At 44.7% G+C, this 17,489-nt stretch overlaps 1 protein-coding gene across 1 annotated transcript; it reads left to right on the top strand.

The window, feature by feature from the left end:
* Positions 1-2,019: 2,019 nt before the first annotated feature.
* On the top strand, positions 2,020-17,260 carry LOC131693791 (uncharacterized). Its single transcript, XM_058981928.1, has 2 exons — positions 2,020-2,183; positions 2,260-17,260. The coding sequence occupies exon 2, from the start codon at positions 2,411-2,413 to the stop codon at positions 3,314-3,316; it is 906 nt and encodes a 301-aa protein (XP_058837911.1). The 5' UTR covers positions 2,020-2,183; positions 2,260-2,410; the 3' UTR covers positions 3,317-17,260.
* Positions 17,261-17,489: the final 229 nt, after the last annotated feature.

Below are 17,489 nucleotides of genomic sequence, written 5' to 3'. Positions count from 1 at the left end.
ACAAAGTGCTATCCCAGGTTCTGTTTCGGCGCCTATCACCGCTGCTAAATGGATTTGTCGGGAGTCATCAGGCCAGTTTCATCAACGGCAGATCAACAAACGACCAAATCTTTATTATACGGCAAATACTCCAAAAATGCCGTGAATATCAGGTCCCGACACATCACCTGTTCATCGACTTTAAAGCCGCATATGACACAGTGGACCGTGTAGAGCTATGAATAATGATGGACCAAAACCTGCTTCCCTGGGAAGCTGACAACACTGATTAAGGCTACGATGGATGGTGTAAGATGTTGTGTCAAAATTTCGGGCGGCCTCTCCGGTTCGTTTGAAACACGCATGGGACTAAGACAAGGCGATGGGTTGTCCTGCCTGCTGTTCAATATAGCGCTGGAAGGTGTAATGCGAAGAGCGGGGTTCAACATGCGGGGCACGATTTTCACGAGGTCCGGACAGTTCGTGTGCTTCGCTGATGACGTGGACATAATCGGTAGAAACAAGGAGACGGTAGCAGATTTGTATACCCGACTGAAGCGCGAAGCAGCACGAGTAGGACTGAAGATAAATGTGTCTAATACGAAGTACATGCTGGCTGACGGAACCGATCGCGATAGGGAACGCTTGGGCAGTAGTATTACGATCGACGGCGACGAGTTCGCGGTGGTTGACGAGTTCATCTATCTAGGCTCATTGGTGACTGCGGATAATAACACCAGCCGGGAGAACAGAAGGCGTATTATCTCTGGAAGTCGTGCTTACTATGGGCTCCACAAAACTTTGAGATCCAGGAAGCTTCACCACCGCACGAAATGCGCCATGTATGATTAGACCGGTGGTTCTCTACGGGCACGAAACGTGGACAATGCTCGAGGAGTATCTGCAAGCACTCAAAGTCTTAGAAAGAAGAGTGCTGAAAACGATCTTCGGTGATGTGCAGGAGGATGGCGTGTGGAGGAGAAGGATAAACCACGAACTTGCGCCGCGACTCTATGGTGAGCCAAGTATCCGGAAAGTAGCTCAAGCTGGAAAAGTACGGTGGGCGGGGCATGTTGTGAGGATGCCGGACAACAACCCCACCAAGTTGGGTTTCACCTCCAACCCAGCAGGTACAAGACGGAGAGGAGCGCAGCATTCCCGGTGGCTGGAAGAAGTGGAGCAGAACCTGGCGAGTATCGGGCGCCTGAGAGGTTGGAGACAAGCAGCAACTGACCGAGTGACGTAGCGGAATATTGTGGAACAGATTAAATCATGTTAATATGATGTACAATCAAGAAATATAAATATATGGGGAGCAATAGCCGCAGCCCTGCCCAGAATGAGGGTCACCGATTATCTGAGCTGGATCCTGAAGAGCTACTTCCAGAGCAGAGTGGTGCGAAGATCAATGCGAGTGGCAGTGCGTGTTCCTCAGGACTCCATTCTCTGGAACGAGATGTAGGATGAGTCTTGATACTGCGGCTGCCCAGGAAAGCGAAAATGGTGTTTTGGTCGCTCTCTTTATTCGAAATGACAATTGAAGGTGTACACATACGTTTTCAAGATAATCCTAAGCGTCTGTTATCTTTAAATGTGTCGTTATTGTGCTTCAATAAAAGGAATCGATTTAGCAGTAGAATAAATAACTGAACACAAAGTTAGGATCCACGAAAAACCCAATCGAAGAATTGAACAAATAAAAAAATCTGTAAAATAATCCTACCCCTGGAAACAGAATATAGCTGAAAAGATACAAATATATAAACAAAACCCATCAAAACTGCTTATAGGGACTCTGGTAACGGCTACTCGTGACTTTTCCAATTTCTGCTCACTCCACCATAACAAGCTTCAATAAACAACGAGATACTTATGTAGATTAGTCCTTAAACAAGTTTTTTGGAATTAGAAATTGTCGATAAAAATAAAATATTGAAGGATTGTTAGATGAACGGCAATCACCCCGATTACATCCCTTTCAATTCCACCAGAACCGTTCTCGCGCATGCTTGGTAGAACCAAAACATATTCCAGAACCAACAAGACAATAACAGAGAGAACGCTAACACCTGTTTGGCAAAGGTTATTCGTCCCACAGCCCGTCCCACCCGTCGGTGATTATTTGTCGCAGTAGGCTAGTTGGACACTACGGCACAAGTTTCGCATATCATAAATACTGCATCATCAGGACCTTCAGCCTTGTGGTAACTACCTATTAGCCATAGTATTGCTTTTCCACTATCTCCCCAGGTCCTGACTCGTATTTTGTTCTCTTATCAGTCCAGATGTGGTGATATCGATTTTTATTAGGCTTATAATTAGAAGTGCTTTTCAACAAAAACGAGACAAGATAGGCTATTGAAGCTCATTCAACAACGACGGTCAGTGTGTGATACTGTACTGCCGTTCCTGTAGGAATCAGTAACGCAAAATGTCATCGGGTCATAAACATCTCTATTCCTGCGTGACCTTTATTGTTTTCATGATAGTGATAAATTTCTACAAGAACAAAATTAATCAAGCCCGAGAGCGAGAGGCTTTCGTTCGAGCCAAAGCGAATGGAAACAAAGGTCCTGTGGGAAGACATGCACTGCAACTAATGACCAAGCACCGTCCTTTGAATATCGATGGCGTAGAAGATGACGATAATTGGTTCGAGTTCAACGTGGGTCGTCCATCATGTCCAGAAACTGTGCTGGAGCGGATGAAAGAGTTTCCAGATGAGTGCATGGACATGGAAGTGTTCTATTTCTCCAAGGAGAAAACAATTGATTCATATCCTGCAAAAAGAAAACGAGAACTACCTATTGGGATTAATCCGAAGGCCTCCGTTAGGCGACAAGATACCGGTTCAAACTCATCAATGTACGTGTTCTTATCTGTGCTGATAATACTGCTGATTGCGGCAGCCGTGGACATTTCCAAACATATCAGGGACATCCCAAGGCAAGATAACATTCGTCGTCTGTCACTCCAAAACTATCAAACGCTGATTCGCGAGAAACAGAAACAGTTCCGTATGATGAAGATGCATTACTCACAACCGTCGATGAGCTTCGATGGATCCTTGGATGAACCCAGCTATCCAAGTACGCGTCCCAACGACGTCGCAGATCTTCGAGCGCCAGCTGTGAAATCAAATCCACTTCTGCGCCGTCAATCGGTTCCAGCTTTTAAACGGACAAGTATTTGCAGTGCGAAACAGCTATGTCGACGACCATCGGTGGATTCGTTTGCCCTAGCCGAACGAGATGGGGATGTGAGTTCTTTCATCAAGGCCAACAACGGTTCACCGACTGAGATTCGACGAAGGGTGAGACTTTTGCATCGACATTGAGGAAATTTATTGCATTTAAAATGGGGAGCTTTTTGGTGCACAAAAGTAATCTCATTTGTTTTAGACACTTTAGGATCTGTACTGTTTGTTGGTATAGGGGATGTCCAGTTTCTCGTTCGTGGACAAACTAATTTCTGGATTCGACGTTGTGACTTTTGTGATAATATTATCCCAATGGGATTTGTAGATCTGGTTAGTAAGTGAGCCGCCATTTTACTGAAAGGAACTGACGTATTGTGTAACGTGGATGTAATTTTAGATTCGTTTTGATGTATGAGCGTTTTACAGTTTTATCTTGATGTTTTTACTGGCTGTTGTATTTATATTATCAGTGAGTTGTACCAAATCTCAAAAACTGTTCCTTAAAGCATAATGTGTACACATTTGAAATTTATATGGTGTATAAAATACACTAAAGCAATTCAAAGCCTTCAAGGTAACAGATATGCATATTTAAGCACCAAAATGAATGACTTTTGAATTATAAAATGCGCAGAGAAAAATAGCTTAAATCACTCCACATTCAGATCTAATTAACGACATTGTTTGGTAGACGGTCCTGTTAGTCCCAAAATCATTTTCACAGTATCGAGAAATTCAAATTCGCTACTTGCCACCTTCAGATTCAATTTATTGCATTATCATCATCACAATATTTGTGACAAAATAAATCCGAAAAATTGCGGAAAATATTGCCATATTGCTTGATCGTGGGCCGTTGTCGTACATGCTCATCTTCTTAAGTTCCACAAATCCAGTGACAGCGGTCCAAAGATAATCAAACGCTGCCATTAAATCCATAAATTCTGAACACCAACATGGCAAATTTTAAAATATAGCATACTTATAAAGGGTTCAGTATAGGGACTCCATTTAAAATTTCAAAATTTAAATGACAATTTAAAAACGACATTTCAAAATTGATTCGAAGAGCTATGCTATAACTATAACCGAAATCATCTGTGCAAACCAAGAACTTCCTCTGGAGGAAGAAAATAAGTTTTTGGCTGGTTTGATTCTCGATGCCGTGATTCAAACTCAGACGAATAGAGTACCTGACGGGAGCACCCTCGGACAGTCAGGCATCCCGCGTGCTAAGCAGTGTACGCGAGAAAGTTCTCCGCGTAAAGCATAAGCTTTTTTGATTTCGGATCGCCCGTATTTTTAGAAAATACAGGACGTTACAACGCAAATGAAAAATTTGACGAAAGCCAAAAACGCAGTCACTGGCGCCGGTTCGTCGATGGGTTAACGAGAGATACATCGATGAGCACCCCTGAGGCACTAACAATACTAACGAAAGCGTGGAAACTCCGACCGCTGGATTCGATTTGGATAAAAAGGTCTGACTTGACTTTACTCCGGCACAGAAAACCTACCGCATCCTCCTACAATATAAAAAAATCATTCACCATTTTCAATGGTGGAATTCTCACTTGCGCTCTTGTCAATACCAAAAACCGGCGATAGACAATCAAATTCAGCTTGTTAATGAATCTGGCTGATTAAAATGACGAGAGGCATGTCACAACCACAACGACTAGGGAAGACCTTGCGCTTACAATCGAACTTTAGCGAGGTTAAGTAGATGGTCACATCGAAGTTGATACATGTAATCATACCGTAGCATGGCAGTTAAAGTAACGACGTTAAAGTCTCCCAGACGGGTGCACTGTTCTGTGATATCAGAAAGCCTTCGGTGTCCCACCTATTCTATCTTAACAAATTATTGAAATATTGGAGAATATTAAAAAAATGTGAAAGGATTGATTTTCTGGATTACACTTCTACTTCTCTATTGCAGAATTATCGATCGCGTTTAATAAATTAGCCATCAAAAGCTACGATCGTAACAAACAAGGGTAATATGGCAGTCGACTCTTTCAAAAATGTGTTCACTGTAGAGAGAAATGCTGTTAATTGACTTTTAAGGGAATCAGAAATGTCAGTAATAAGAAGTACAAATATGCAAATAGGTGGAAGTACCTTGACAAAAAGGACAGTTTGACGGAGCTGACCCGAAACGAAACCTATAGAGAAGACGAATCGTAGCAATTTTTCCAGCACACAATTGCTTGGAATCCAGAATTTTGACCACACCATCAATTTCGACTGTCCGTGCGGACATGTAGACATGATAGTCCTGCAAGAATAGCAAGTATTATACTTAGCCTGACAATCGGGTCCAATCAGTTGATTTTTTTTCTGCAGCCTTTGATCGATTGACTGGAAATGAATCAGCAATCACAAAACTTGTTAGAGGATCTGAAATTATAAACTGAACTTTTTCCAGTGGTCGGTGGGAACTATTTGCTTTATCAATAGCTTGAAGCTGTTTTGATTTCCTTTGTGCCAGCGGACGATTACGGCCAAAGCATTTAGGGTAATCGACGTTGTTTTTGTCGAATGAAGCATGGGAATTTTTTTTGTAGGGCAAGACCAACATTGGAGGATACATTTTCGCCTCGGCTAAACAAGTAGACATAACCGTTATGTTTTTTGCTGGACCATGATTGACCTTATAAACGTTCCTTTCGCCTCGCATAGTGATAAGTTTATCTACAGATGGATCGATGAAAACTCGAATCGTTGCCATTTAGGACGCTCTTCGCGTTTTGAACAATTTCTACTAGACCCTCTTCCACGAAAATGTCAAAAACTTCCAGAAACCACTTTCTGATCTCCTTTTCAATGACATTGGCATTTGCGTTTCTAATGCCTTCGAGTTTCCGAATGGCAAGCTCCTTGTGTCGGTTAACGCAACTAGTAAACTGTTCATGACCTGCAAGCATATATAAATTAGGAAATTATATCTGAAGGAAAGGTAAATGCTATGTGTTCATACTTGGTTTTCCTTTTCTGAATGTGCCTTTTTCGGGATTCTGCTCAATGTACATTGCGAATCTGCTTATCAAGCGGTGTTTTTGTAACGGAGAACCCTTTCCGGGTCATTTTTAACCTGTCTACGAGCACCTTTTCTTACCCATTTTCGAGGACGTTCCGGTACTTTCCTGTTTCTTGCATTTCTTCCCTTAGCGGTAATTGATCGTAGAACGAGGTATTCTGCTGCGAATTTGTCTTCTAGGGTATCCAAGGAGACCAATTTATGTACTTCACTAGTTCTCGTCCAGGGGGGCAAATTTAGGATAATCTTTAAGATCTTATTTTGAAGGCGCTGGATCGTAGACTCGTGAAATAATGCCATATTGTAGATACAGGGAGAGATTGACGAGGTTCTACTGTGAATGGGGGAGGGGAAAATGTATTAAACTTGGACATCAATAGTTTTCAAAAATACCTACCTACCTACCTCGGGCCTGAAGGGAATCTATTAGTTGGGACCTGGCAACACGGTACTCTGCGCACAGCCAAACAACATGCTCGATGTCGTGATAGCCGTTCTCACAAACACAATGATTACTTTCGGCAAGTTGCGCATCGAATGTTTAATGGTTGGACATGAGCCTTGACATCGTACGAATCTCTTAAACCAAGCATTCGTTGATACCTTCGGGATAATGGAATGTAGCCACCATCTCAGATGCCCATTACTCCATGAAGTTTGCCAACTATCGAGCGTCCTCCGACGAGAGAGATACTGAAAAATTCGTTGAAGCACATTGGTCCTTCGTAAGTGTCGCCTTCTAATGCACCCACCTTGGCTAAAGAGTCCGCCTTCTCATTGCCCGCAATAGAACAATGTGACGGGACCCAAACCAAGGTAATCTGGTAAGATTTTTCAGATAAAGCACTCAGATATTCCCGTATTTTCCTCCATCAAATACGGTGAGTGCTTTCCAGGCTTCGCCTCAATGGAGCTGAGACTGTCCGAAACGATGAAGTAATGGTCTGCGGGCAGGGTGTCAATGATCTCGAGAGTATACTGAATGGCAGCTAATTCTGCGACGTAAATTGAAGCAGGATCATTGAGTTTGAATGACTCATCAAAAATTGATCCGTCACTGTAGAACATTTTGCCGCAGTCGACTTGATGGTATTTATTATAGAAAATATTTGGGACCACTTGCGAATGTGATCCGGGATTCCACAAATCTCTTCCTTCATGGATGTGTCGAAAAATACAGTTGGATCAGAAGTATCTAAGAGATGAGCACGGTTAACGTTATACGAAGATGAATTGATGATCTGTGCCATGTAATCGAAGTACAAGGATTGTAATTTAGCAAGTGTTTTAATGAATCAATTTTGGGGATAATACTTCTGCAGTTCCACTGTAAAACAGTGATCAGATCCTTGATTCCGTCTAATAAGTTAGCCATCGAAGGATACGATCGCTGTAAGGAGGGGCCATTGTTCAGTCAACTGTTTTTAAAATGTTCTTACTGTTGGTAGAATAGCAACCAGCAAGCTTTTCAGAGGATCGGTAATGTTGAAAGCTGTGAATATCCATTCCACAATGTCAGAGAATTTAAGGAATCCCGTTTTAGGTTGAGTTTCTGATTGTAAAATGAGAGCACTTGGGATTTTTGGTGTCCGGGGAGTTCTGGGAACTCCTGGTTGTATCTCAATTTCCCAAAACCAGGAGGTATTATCTTCGGAGTTGTAGCAGCACTTCCAGTTGATGAATTCTTTTTATTTGTACCCTTGTTTGGGACAACCTGGGACCCTTACGAGGAAGTTCGAGTGAGTTTGGATTAGGTTTTTTGCTAGTTTCCAAACAGAGCAAAAGAATGCCCCTCGCAAGGGTCGTTAGAGCAGCTCTTTTAAGCATTTCTGCGTAAGAGCGTCTGGGCGATCTTTGGCGGATCGCTTCAGTTTAACCGCGCGAAGTTTGTACGTAGGGCATGTCAAAAGTGCATGCGGATTCTCCCCATAGTAAACACACTTCTCAGCGGGCCTCCTGCAAGTATCATCCGCATGGCGTTCCCCACATTTACCGCACCGTTGCTTGTTGCTACAGTAGGTGGCCGTGTAACCTAGCCGCTTGCAATTGGAACAATTCATGATCCGCGGCACAAACAGACGTACAGGTAGACGAGCTCCTCCCACTTCAACGTAGCTCGCGAAACGAGTGTGATGGATAGTATTTCCCATTTTCGATGGACATTGAGTGCAATTGCTTGCACTCCAAAATCTTAACTGATTGAAGGTTAGGGTCCTTAAAGCGGCCAACTCCATCATTCATCAGATCATCGACAGTTAGACTCGCATCACTTATCACACCGTCAATCTCCACATCACGAGAAGGAATGTAGACGCGATACTCCTTCGTAAAGAGGCTATTGCTAATGATATCATTGATCTGTTTCAAGTGAGTAACGACTACGCGTAGTTTATCTGACTGTACAGTTTTAATCTCGGTTACGGCCGAGTAACGTTTTGTCAGCTTCTGCACAGCAGATTTGCTGTTTAACGGTTTATTTTTGGGCCGAAAGTATACCACCCAAGGACCAGCGAATCCATCCTGGTAAACATTGATTCGGGGGGGGGGGGGGCTTCTGTGGGACATTGGGGGAAAGTGGATCGTCCATAACATCATCTGTCTTCGAATCAGATATATGTTCCTCTTCCCCATAAGGTTCGTCTTCGGAGGGTGATCCTTCTGTTTGTTCCATTTTGTTGCGGGAGCAACACGCTCGACCGCACTATTTAACCTCAATCAAAATAAAAAAATCAAAAAAATATGAAAGAAAATCGATAAGAAAAATAAAAACGAAATACTTCACCAGTTGGTTTTTGACGAGCTGGTAGGTCAATTTATCCTTCGTTTCTTTTATCGGTCACCCGCGCGACCTTCACACAGTAGCCGTCCTCCAGGCAAGAAAATTGTTCAACTGTTCAAGACTGCACTGCTTGACACAATATGTTTATACTCCAGGCCTTGCTGGGATAAACACCTTCGCCGATATCGCCTAACTCAAGGTAAAGTTACACTAAATAACGTGTGTAACGAACGAGCGTTCGATTACGAATGCAGTTAGCATATGATGTTGCGCCTCATAGCAACAGCTACTAATTCTTCTCCAGAATTTCTGCTATCGACTCTTAAAAGAAGGAAGTTAGGCAAATAAATATTTACTGCCGGTCTTAGATGCGTTTCGTTGATAACCACTATGTTGATGTCCTTGGCGGTGAGAAATTCCAGAAGTTCGAGGTGTGTCCACAGTTCAAGTTGGCGATGTTTATGTATTGAAGGCCCATATTTATTTATTATGGACACGGCAGCTGTTAGCTGTGATGACCTCGGATGCCAGCATGTCGAATTATTCCGCTGTGAAAGGAAGTTCGTTATTGGGATGACCAGCTACCGTACTGGCAAACGACAATCCGGAGACAGCAGCCGGATTAAGGCGGGGCTGCATTGAGTAACGGGTCTTTGAGTTAGCGACTCGTTTATTGTTGGGGGAGAGCGGGTCCAAATTCGGGACTGCTCGTTGGGGTTGTAATGCTGGGAAATGCGCTTTGTCAGTGTCTGACGGCCGGAGCGTTTCGACGACGGCCCAGAATGATGATACTCATTTCTTACAGATACGCTTGGATTTCGCACGGTGGTTTTCGCCGCAGTTAGCACATTTCGGTTCACCGTCATCACCTTAACCACATTATTCTGCTGCACAACACTCGGCGCATTTGTCACAGTGCGTCAAATATAAGGCAGTTCATGTACTGGGCCACTTATGGTGCTGCGGTCGGTTCCCATAAATCAATAACGCGAAATAAATCCCGAATACCTATCAAGGCGCCGATGGTAGTAGTTCCATTGGCAAAATGGATCAAACACAGTCGGTACTGCAATCAGCTGCAAACTAAGCTGTTTCAGCTCTGTCTCGAGAGCCGCCTCGTCGAATGGTGACATTTCAAGCATAACCACCCCCAGCGGCTTTGTTGACGGTAGATCTTGGGTGTATAATTTCACACTACCCGCCTTGAGCAATGTTCCAATTCTTGTGTACTTCATCATACTGGAGCACACAATCTTGGTTCCGACGCTGCAAAGGTTAAAGAACGACTTTTAGCCGTACTTGCTAAATTCGGCCCTGAGCTTGGCTATAGCTTCCACTGGAGTGAACAGTGGGGGGATCCGCTCCTTTAGTGCGATAATTTCGCCACTACCATTTTCCTCTGGTAGCACCGCATACTTCTTGCTTGTGCTCACCTTACTCATTCCTTGCTAGGCTTACTTTTGTGCTTGCCCCACCCATATCATGTGAGGCTGACTTGGGCGCTCACCCTATCATCTGGTTCACTCTCGATCGTGCCACTCTATTATACCTCTGTCACTCCCCCTGGCATCCCATGTGGGACATTTTCCTTAGGCCCCACTTCTGACATACCATGCGAGGCTGACTTGTGTGCTCACCTTTTTCATTCCTTGCTAGGCTTACTTTTATGCTAGCCTCTACCATACCATGTGAGGCTGACTATTGTGCTCACCCTTAACATGCCGTGTGAGACTGACTTGGATGCTCACCCTTTCACTCCTCTGCCACGCCATGAGGCATCGATAGCTAAGTCCCAACATACTACGCTACGACCCTCCCGTCTTGGCATGAGGCCGTCCACTTATACGCCTATACACTCGCTCTTCTGTCTTGCTTCGGGGTGGCTGGGTTTACCCCTTACGCGGTTTCCAGTCGCTGCGCCAAACCTGCCTCAGCATGAACAGACCATTCACTCCCTTTTTTGCGCTCGGCCTTTTTCGCTCCAGCTAACCAATCACTAGTTAGCCGTGCCAGTCGTCTGTTGCTCGGTTCGCCAGATTACCTGTAGCCTACTGGCAATCTGGGTGGTAGCAGCCGAGATTTCGTTCCACTTCTCCACCAATTGACACATCCGCTGGATAAGGGTATCAGGGGTTGTGTCCCAGCCACAGACGTCAAGCATTGCTCTTCTTTCGACGTCGAACCGATGACATACGAACAGTATGTGTTCGGCTGTTTCGTCTACACCTGGGCAGTCCGGGCAGACTGGGACCTCCGCGTGCCCGAACCTGTGGAGGTACTGTCGAAAACAGCCATGGCCTGACAGGAATTGTGTTAGGTGGAAGTGAACTTCCCCATGGGGTCTTCCCACCCAGCTCGATATGTTAGGTATCAGCCGGTGGGTCCACCTACCTTTCGAAGATTTGTCCCACTCACGCTGCCATCTGGCGACCGAGGTCACCCTGGTGCGCTCGCGGGCTCCCCTATTTCCACGTAGCTCAAAGCACTCCTCATCTTCCCGAATGACCAGCCCGACTGGCATCATGCTCGCTATCACGCAGGATGCATCGTGTGATACCGTGCGGTAGGCAGATATCACTCTGAGGCACATCACGCGGTAGGTGCTCTCCACTTTCTATAGATAACTGGTTACCCTCAGTGCTCTTGACCATGACGGGCCGCCGTACCTGAGGATAGATACGGCAACGCCTGCCAGTGACCTACGTCTACTGGCGCACACCTTTGAGCTGTTGGACATCATCCTCGATAGAGCCGCAACAGCAGTCGACGCTCTCTTGCATGTATAGTAGAGTGGCTCGCGGTTGTATGGGAAAACTTCAAAATGATTTAAACTAGCGGGCACAGCACTTTTTGAGTTCCTTTTATGGTCTCAAATGCCTGTGCAAAATTTGGTAGCGATTGGTTGCTTCCCAAGTTTGTGCATTGCGTTCAAAGTTTGTATGGGATTTTATATGGGGAAATTAATTTTTTTGCTTCGACGTTATTAAAGATCGCTATTTAAGTTAATATGAAAAACTTGCTTTATAAAACTATAGTTCAAACCTTGGTTAACAACTTTGTCAAAAACCGTAGCTAACTACGAGTTTTCAAAAAATAGTTATAACGATTTTAAAACTTATGGTAAAATACAAATGCAGAAATTGATTACTTTTTCCAACACTGCTGGTGCACCACCGACATTAAAAACTTAAATTAATGAGAATATATTCATCGTAGAGACTTGGTACCTTTAAATGAAATGTTCAGAATGAATTGCTGAATATCATAGACGTAGTCAAAAAATGACAAGAAGAAGGGGGGTATGTGTATTCCCCAGTCCCTGTTTAGATTGTTTTGTATAAAACAAAGAATCATTACGTACCTGTAAATGTCAACGACTGAACTTTCTTAATATTTTGATAGACCCAAATATGAATCATAATCAGATTGTAATCTTTGTTGTGGGAAATAACATTTACAATATTTAGAATTTACACCTACAAATTTATGTGTTGTTTTTGCTTGGGGCAAAAACTAACTCAGGTCTGGAAATCGCGTTGGGTTCTAACCTGAAGTATATTTCTGGTTCACCAACATCACCTCTGTTTTGCCTGAACCTAACTCAATTTCATAAAAAAAACGCTTGTTTGAAATAACTATCCTGGTTTCGTTCCTAGATTCTCAAACGGAAACGTCAATAGAAACAATTCCGAAACTTCAAGAAATCTAAGGATATGCAAAACTCTGAGTCTGAACGGCTAAGAAATAGGGTTTTAAAATATGTAAAACTTATAAACCGCTGTACCATTTTAAAATGAGATAACAGTAGAGCCCTTAAATAGTAGCACTAAAACACGTAAGATTAATTTTTAACTCGGCGGTTTAAACATTATGTTATACTAAACTATCTAAACAGGGAACTGGGGAGTACACAAGCCACACCCCCTCTTGTTTTTATTTTCTGACTACGTCTTTGTTATTCAGCAATTCTTTCTGAACATTTCATTCAAAGGTACCAAGTCTCTGCGATGAATATATTCTCATTTATTCATGTTTAAATTATCGGTGTCGTGGTGTACTGACAGTGTTGGAAGAAATAATTAATTTCTGCATTTGGATTGAACAATAAGTTTTAAAATCGTTATAACTATTTTTTGAAAACTCATAGCTAGTTATTGTCTTCGACAAAGTTGTTAACCAAGGTTTGAATTATCGTTTTATAAAACTGATTTTTCATATTGAGTGAAATAGCGATCTTTATTACCGTAAATGCAAAATAATTGATTTCCCCATATAAAATCCCATACAAATTTAAGCGCAATGCGCAAACCCGGGAAGCAACCGACCGCTCCCAAACTTTGCACAGGCATTTGGGACCACAAAAGGAACTCAAAAAGTGCTGTGCTGAAAAATGTCATTTTCGAGCCACTTTAATGTATAGTCGACGTGGCTGCCGAAGGTCAGCTTGTCGTCCATAATGGCTCCGAGAGACTTCAGACTCCGCTGTGAAGTGATCGCGACTTCTCCCACATGGATAACTGCATGTTGCGCCGACTTGCGGTTGTTGACGATAACTACCTCCGCCTTATGATGAGCGAGCTCCAGGCTTCTCGCGCTCATCCATTCCTCCACCGTGCTGATCGCGTGTTCTGCGGTTAGTTCTACCACAGAGATTGACTCCCCGTAGACCTCCAAGGTTACGTCGTCGACAAAGCCGACGATCTTGACCCCAGGAGGGAACTTCAGTCTCAGAACCCCGTCATAAATGAGGTTCCATAGCACCGGGCCTAGTATCGAGCCCTGCGGGACTCCAGGATCCGGTACAGACCCACCGGTAGGCTAAGCCGATGTAACGAGAGCGCGATGGCAACCCAGCTTGCGTTCTTCACGTCAAGTGTCACTAACACACGGTATCGAATGCCTCGCTTTTTTGTTGGATCGCTATCTCGGCAGTATTTATCACTGAGTTGAGAGCGTCCACTGTGGACTTGCCTTCCGAAAACCAAACTGGTTGCTTGACAGACCGTCCGTACCTTCTGCGTACGGGGTTAGCCTGTTGAGGATAATCCTCTCAAGCAATTTGCCAGTCGTGTCGATCAGACAGATTGGTCTGTACGCCGATGGGTCGCCTGGCGGATTCCCGGGCTTCGGCTACAGCACCAATTTCTGCCTTTTCCATCTATTGGGGAAGCGGCACTCGTCAAGGCATCTCTGCATAGCTAGCCTGAACATGTTCGGGTTCGCTATGATCGCTGTCTTGAAAGCGTTGTTTGGAACTCCATCCGGCCCTGGAGCTTTGTTCATTGCTAGGGATTTAGCCACTGCGAGTAGTTCTTCATTCGTCACTGGAGCCACCATTTCGGTCGTGCCCGCACTGTCTCGTAGTGCAGGTGGCCAGAGGCTTGTGGCTCGAGACGGAAAGAGTACTTCGATAATCGTCGCCAACCGGTCCCGAGACCGTTCTGGGGGTGAAGAGCCCCCTTTGGTCTTGGCCATCACAATCCTGTAGGCGTCACCCCACGGATTCGCGTTGGCACTCTCACACAGGTTGTCGAAACACGCTCTCGCTGAGGCAAGCTGATCGTAGAGCTGCAATCTCGGCACTTCACCAGTATACCGGGCATCTGCCGTTTCTTGGCTGGGTTTTTCTCGGTATAGTGGCGTCGCACGCGCGTGATAGAGCAGCTACCAGCGCATCCCCGCTTAGACTGTCGGTGCTGGCCTCCAGTCCCAGGGCCGCGGTGAAAGCTTCGCTGTCGAAGTGATTGGACTTCCACCCGCGTACCTGACAGGGATCTCCCGCCCTCGGATGCTGCACACCATAGTTGATCCTAAAGCGGATTGCTAAGTGATCGCTATGGGTGTAGCCTTCGTCTACCCTCCATTCCATGCCTGGAACCAGACTCGAGCTGGCAAATGTTACGTCAATCCGCCTTCACCCCGTTTCTACGGAATGTACTAGCGGAGCCATTATTAGCTAGCACAGTATCGAGTTTCGCAAGCGCCTCCATTAGTGCTTGACCCCTGCTATTTGTACAGTGGCTGCCCCACTCCACTGCCCAAGCATTAAAGTCTCCCGCTATGACTACCGGTTTCCGGCTCACTAGGTCTGACGGGAGCCTGTCGATCATCTGGTTGAACTGTTCTATGGGCCACTTTGGTGGAGCGTAGCAGCTGCAATAGAACACACCATTGATCTTGGCAATCGCAACACCCTCAGCGGAGGAGTGTATTACCTCTTGAACCGGGAACCGTCCCGTTGTACAGATTGCCCCCATTGCAGACCCGCCCGACACCCAATTGCCGTTGCCAGCAGGGATGTTGTACGGGTCTGATAGGAGGGCAACATCTGTCCTCGGCTCCGAGACCGACTGCCACAGCGGCTGTTGGGCTGCTGCACAATGGTTAAGATTTAGCTGTGTGACGTTCACGGCTTCTTCTTATTTGCCTCACCGAAGGGACACGAAGGTCCACCCATAGCATGTTTATGGGCTTGCTTCTTAGCGGTGCAGATAAGGCACTTGTGCGCCTTAGTGCAACCCCGCTCCTTATGCCCCTCCTCGCCGCTGCGACGACATAGTTTGCTCCTGTCTATGCCCTTGCACTCGTAGCATTTGTGGCCGGACTCAAGGCACCGATAGCACCTATCCACTGAAGGCGGCTGGGGTATGCTAATTGGGCATACCGACCAGCCGATCTTCAGCTTTATATAGAGTACTTGACAATCTGTAACTGTAGTAGTGTGTTCAACGATTTGCGTAAAGCATAAGTCATTAATAGCGTTGTCGCTTGAGGCAGAAACTAACCCAGTTTCGGACCTAACTGCTGTCAATCCGTTTGTTTGAAGCCAGTTTCAAACCTAGGTTATGCGCCACTGAACTGTAAACCGGGTTGGGTTCTAACCTGAAATATAGTTCGGCTTCGCTCACACCACTACTGTTTTGCGAGTACCCAACTCAGTTTCATTTAAAAAGTTTGTTTGAAAGAACTAACCTGGTTTAGTTGCTAGGTGTTGTGGTTTAAATAAAATAGGCTTATGGCTAGTTCCCAAAATGGACGGCCCATGTGCGGGGCTCCTTTACGTCCGGACCACCAAACGGCCCAAAATGCAGTGTCATTCATATATTATCAAAGATGCAAGAGGTGTTAGGAAAATTGTGAAGACATACCCGATGCATGACGTGGATTCCTGTCGGGTAGCACCATTTGCATCGTCGGCCGTCGTTCGGGATCCGGCAGGACGTGCTGCGACATCACTGCGACCGTTTACTGCAGTTAATGTTAAGGAGCAACCACTGCTGGTAACCCTACATTGTTTGATATTTACTATGTGCCCATACGATGTAGACTCTACTGTTTATGATTCTGTTTTTCCATTTTTTCTTGAAATGTCATTGAATTGAATTAATAATACAAAAACGCAAGCACGTTGTTTCTCAATCCTTTGTTTTATTCCTAAAGCTTCTACGTTAATCTGAAAAACTATTTCAGTTAATTCCATGATGATCCTCTTGCATTCACACGGACGAGTGTTTCACTCTTACACTTCTCCAATCTCTAGCCAATCGAGCTAGTTGAGCAACAGGACGCACTTTCGCTGTCTTGATTTTCACAGACCGTGTTACGGCCACGTCCGCGCCTTCGCACAGCCAGGAATGGTAAAGCTCCTGTCGCCCAACGGCACCTGATTGTGTTTTGGCAAAGCACGGAATGGTACAGCTTACGCCGAGACCTGGTTGCCCCAACTAGCCAATTTAGTCCCCTTTTGACACTACCACGCGGTTTCACTCTCGATACCTCAATCTTCACAGATCGTTTTACGGACACGTTCGCATTCTCGCACCGCCAGGAAAAGAACAGACTCTTTCACAGAACACCCGGTTCTTTTTGCTTTTTTTCCTTCTGTCTTTGACGTTTTTCAATCATTGTTGCCAACCATTGACTTTTGCGCGCAGTCATGATTTCTGTGGCTGCGTACTTGCACGTTTCCTATAAATACCTCATATTGCACCAAATTTAACTTAAATAATTACTAACGTAGCATAGGTTCTCAATCGAAAACGACATAAGTGACTTTACGCTTGCCCGGACTGCCGCAGACTCAGGGCATTCGCATTTAATGCCATGGAGTATTGTCCACTGAGGGCTTCAAAAATGTAAGGTTTTCTGTCCACGTGCTAAATAAACGACCCTCAATCGAAAAGATAGCAAACAAAGTTAGGTTGTCACTTATCAGGTCATAAACAGTATGCCTAAATTTGTGAACAAATTTACGAGAGGCGGGCATAGAGTAATAGGTAAACGTACCCAACTCACCTGCGTTCGATTCCCAATCTCGCACAGATAGATTTTTCTAAGGAGATTTCTCCAACCCGAAATAAGAAGCGAGTGATCATAAGGTTATTATGGAATGAACATTGTAATATCATAGCACAAACTTTTCCAAAGCCTTACTTTTTAAACAAAGTAACTAGTTTACTGTTTGCAATCGATTTCAAGTAAAAAATCTT

The sequence above is a fragment of the Topomyia yanbarensis genome, chromosome 3 (assembly GCF_030247195.1).
Source record: "Topomyia yanbarensis strain Yona2022 chromosome 3, ASM3024719v1, whole genome shotgun sequence".
NCBI lineage: Eukaryota > Metazoa > Arthropoda > Insecta > Diptera > Culicidae > Topomyia > Topomyia yanbarensis.
This window is presented reverse-complemented; position numbering and strand designations above follow the sequence as displayed.